Source organism: Primulina tabacum, chromosome 12 (assembly GCF_025594145.1).
Source record: "Primulina tabacum isolate GXHZ01 chromosome 12, ASM2559414v2, whole genome shotgun sequence".
Taxonomy (NCBI): domain Eukaryota; kingdom Viridiplantae; phylum Streptophyta; class Magnoliopsida; order Lamiales; family Gesneriaceae; genus Primulina; species Primulina tabacum.
In genome coordinates this window covers 33,545,168-33,548,073 of record NC_134561.1, presented here as the reverse complement: position 1 = coordinate 33,548,073, position 2,906 = coordinate 33,545,168, and the positions used below count along the sequence as shown (strand labels likewise).

Below are 2,906 nucleotides of genomic sequence, written 5' to 3'. Positions count from 1 at the left end.
TTGGGTACCAAGACCACATTCGAAAGCCATGTGGGAAATTGAATTTCCCTAATGTGGCCAGCTTTCAGAAGCTCCTTAATTTGCGCATCAATTACTTTGTCCTTTTCAGGGCCAAAGGGCCTCTTTTTTTGTTTTACTGGGTGAGATCCCGGGAGGATGTTCAATTGATGTTCCGAGTGGATATACTGAGATCTCGGGCCACCCGGATTTGCTGGCCTGGTCCGATTTCTACTACTTCTTGTTCTTCTTCTGCCACAAAATGCACCTCTCCTCTCCCCATCGTTCTTTCCCCTCCACCCTTGCCTTCTTCCCTTCCTTCCGTGTTCTACTCTGATCCGCCCGAACTGCCTCCACATAGCATTTCCGAGAGGATGGTTGATTTCCTCGGACTTCTCCCACCCGAGCTCCTACTGAAAATTTTATCTTTTGGTGGTATGTGGATGCTACGGCTCTCAATTCGTTCATAGCCGATCTCCCCAAAATGATATTATATGATGACGGAGAATCCACTACGGTGAATGAAGTCATCACCGTCCTCTTAAGATCCTGAGAACCCAAGGTTAATGGCAACATGATCTCTCCTTCCGGGTAAACCATATGGCCAGCAAAACCAAAGAGGGCAGTCTCCACAGCCTCTAGGTGGTAGCCCTGCAAATCCATCTGTACAAAGGCATCTTTAAAAATTACATTTACAGAGCTGCCTGAGTCCACAAAGACCCGTAGAATATCATAATTCGCCACTCGGGCTTGGATCACCAGGGCGTCGTTGTGGGGCAGACTCACCCCTCTCAAATCTTCCGGGCCAAAACTAATGATCGCCTCATTCCTTCTTGCTCCTTCTACCTCCAAACATTCCCTCCTGCTTCTCCCCTTCCTCGCCCAGTGAGAATCTCCATCAGTAGAGCCTCCTAATATCATTTTGATCATTCCTGTGGCAGGGGGCGAATTCTTTTTTCTCTCGGGCTCAGGCTCCCTTCTTCTACTGGGCTCAATCCTCGGGATATTCCTCACACTTCCTCCTCGGGCGCTGGATCCTGGTGGCCGAGATGTCCAAGGTGGCACTCTCGGCCTCTGGCTATTGTTACTGGGTCCCGGGATGGAGGATGAGGCATAATTCCCCTTTAGTGCCTTGCAGTTTTCAGTGTTATGGTGGCATACTTTGTGAAAAGAGCAAAATCCACTTTTTTCTGGCCGGGATAACTGATGATCCGGGGCCAAATCTCTGCTGCACTCCTGCACTTCCCTCTCCCGAGCAATTTTCAGAGGCACGTGGTGAGAAAAGTGCCCTGTATTGCCTCTTTTCTGTCCCCTCTCCTCGGGCTTAGACATCCGGTCTCCTTTTTCTTTTCTCACAGAGTCCCTCTTTTGTTTCTGGGCTTCCTCCATATTGATATATTTTTCTGCTCGCGACAATAGATCCTCGAAATCTCCCGGCACCTTCTTAGTAAGTGACTTGAAGAACTCACCCTCTCTCAAACCCTGGGTGAATGCAGTAGTCTTCGTTTCAGTGGCACAAGTAGGGACGTCTAGGGCCACTCTGTTGAATCTTCTGATATAGGCCCTTAAACTCTCTTCTGGGTTCTGCTTAACTTCAAAAAGGCTAAAAGCAGTCTTTTTGTACTTTTTACTGCCGCTAAAATGGTGTAAAAACACCTTCTGGAAGTCTTCAAAGGAACTGATAATTTGGAAAGTCAAGCCTTCGAACCACCTCTGAGCTGAATCCACCAGTGTTGTTAGGAACACCTTGCACTTGATTCTATCAGTGTAACAGTGCAACATGGCCATATTTTCAAACCTGGCCAGGTGTTCCTCCGGGTCTGCATTGCCATCATAGTCTTTCACCTTCGCAGATTTGAAATTTCCAGGAAGAGGCTCCCGGACGATGATATCAGAAAACGGGCATCCTCTCGGGACTGCCCGGGCAACGCTCCGTCTTTCCAACTGTCCTTCCAAGACCTTCATCTTCTGCCTTAATTCCATCAATTCCTCTGCCACGGTAGGAGATTTGGACCCAGCACTGGATCCCTCGTCTTCTCCTACCATCTCGTTATCCCTCCTTCCCTGCCCCTGCTCCTGCTCCTGCTCAAGTCCCTGATCACATCCCTGTTTATCACCGGGTGGTGTGACAGGGTGAGAGACCTCCTTCCTGGCCATAGCTAGCACAACGGCATCGGCCATCATTTTCTTTAACTCTTCAGGGGTCAGGGTAATGAGGTTTGTTCCAATGTTACTAACATCAGCTTGTCTTGAAGTTTGCCCCCCATCACCCTGGGCGTGAGAATTACCATGGTTGGTTCTTCTCGTACGAGCCATATCAACGTCTCGAACTCAGTGTTTTCCCACAGACGGCGCCAATGATGTGATCTCGTTAAAATAGGTGAGCCGGGTACGGGGCTTCAACGGACCAAATCAATAATTTATAATGTTTGGGAATTTGAGTGAAGATAATGGCTTGGATCAACACCTGTAAACAAGAAAGTAACTCGTGAATGGGCGCCGGAGGGATGTCCGGCGTGGCCACTCCGATGCTTAAGTCAGCAGGCTTTTTTATGAACACAAGCAATATTTGAAGGGAAATATGTAAGTGCTTTTAGTTCAAAGATTTCCGAATGTTTAAATGACACTAATACCTGCTATTTATAGTAGAAAATGGGGTAGGTACCTCGATTCTTGTGCCACCTACTAAGTATGACAAGTCGGCTGCCCATACTTGTAGCTTCTGATGACTTCTAGGACACTCCAAGCCCAAGTGGTTCTGACGGATTAGGCTGCCTGTATCGATCACACTCGAGTGTGGTGCAATTCTCGAGGTGGCCTGGGTAGTTGGTTACCTGGGTACATGTATGAGAAACCGGGTGGAGAAGAAGTGCCCGGGCAGCTGTCTTCTGATCCGGGCTATTCAACCG

The 2,906-nt window shown here is 48.4% G+C and overlaps 1 protein-coding gene across 1 annotated transcript; it reads right to left on the bottom strand.

Moving 5' to 3' along the window:
• Window positions 1–231: 231 nt before the first annotated feature.
• Window positions 232–2,313, bottom strand: LOC142520368 (uncharacterized). The gene is made up of 2 exons (XM_075623361.1): window positions 784–2,313; window positions 232–660 (listed from the first exon to the last, which is right to left on the bottom strand). The coding sequence occupies exons 1-2, from the start codon at window positions 2,311–2,313 to the stop codon at window positions 232–234; spliced, it is 1,959 nt and encodes a 652-aa protein (XP_075479476.1).
• Window positions 2,314–2,906: the final 593 nt, after the last annotated feature.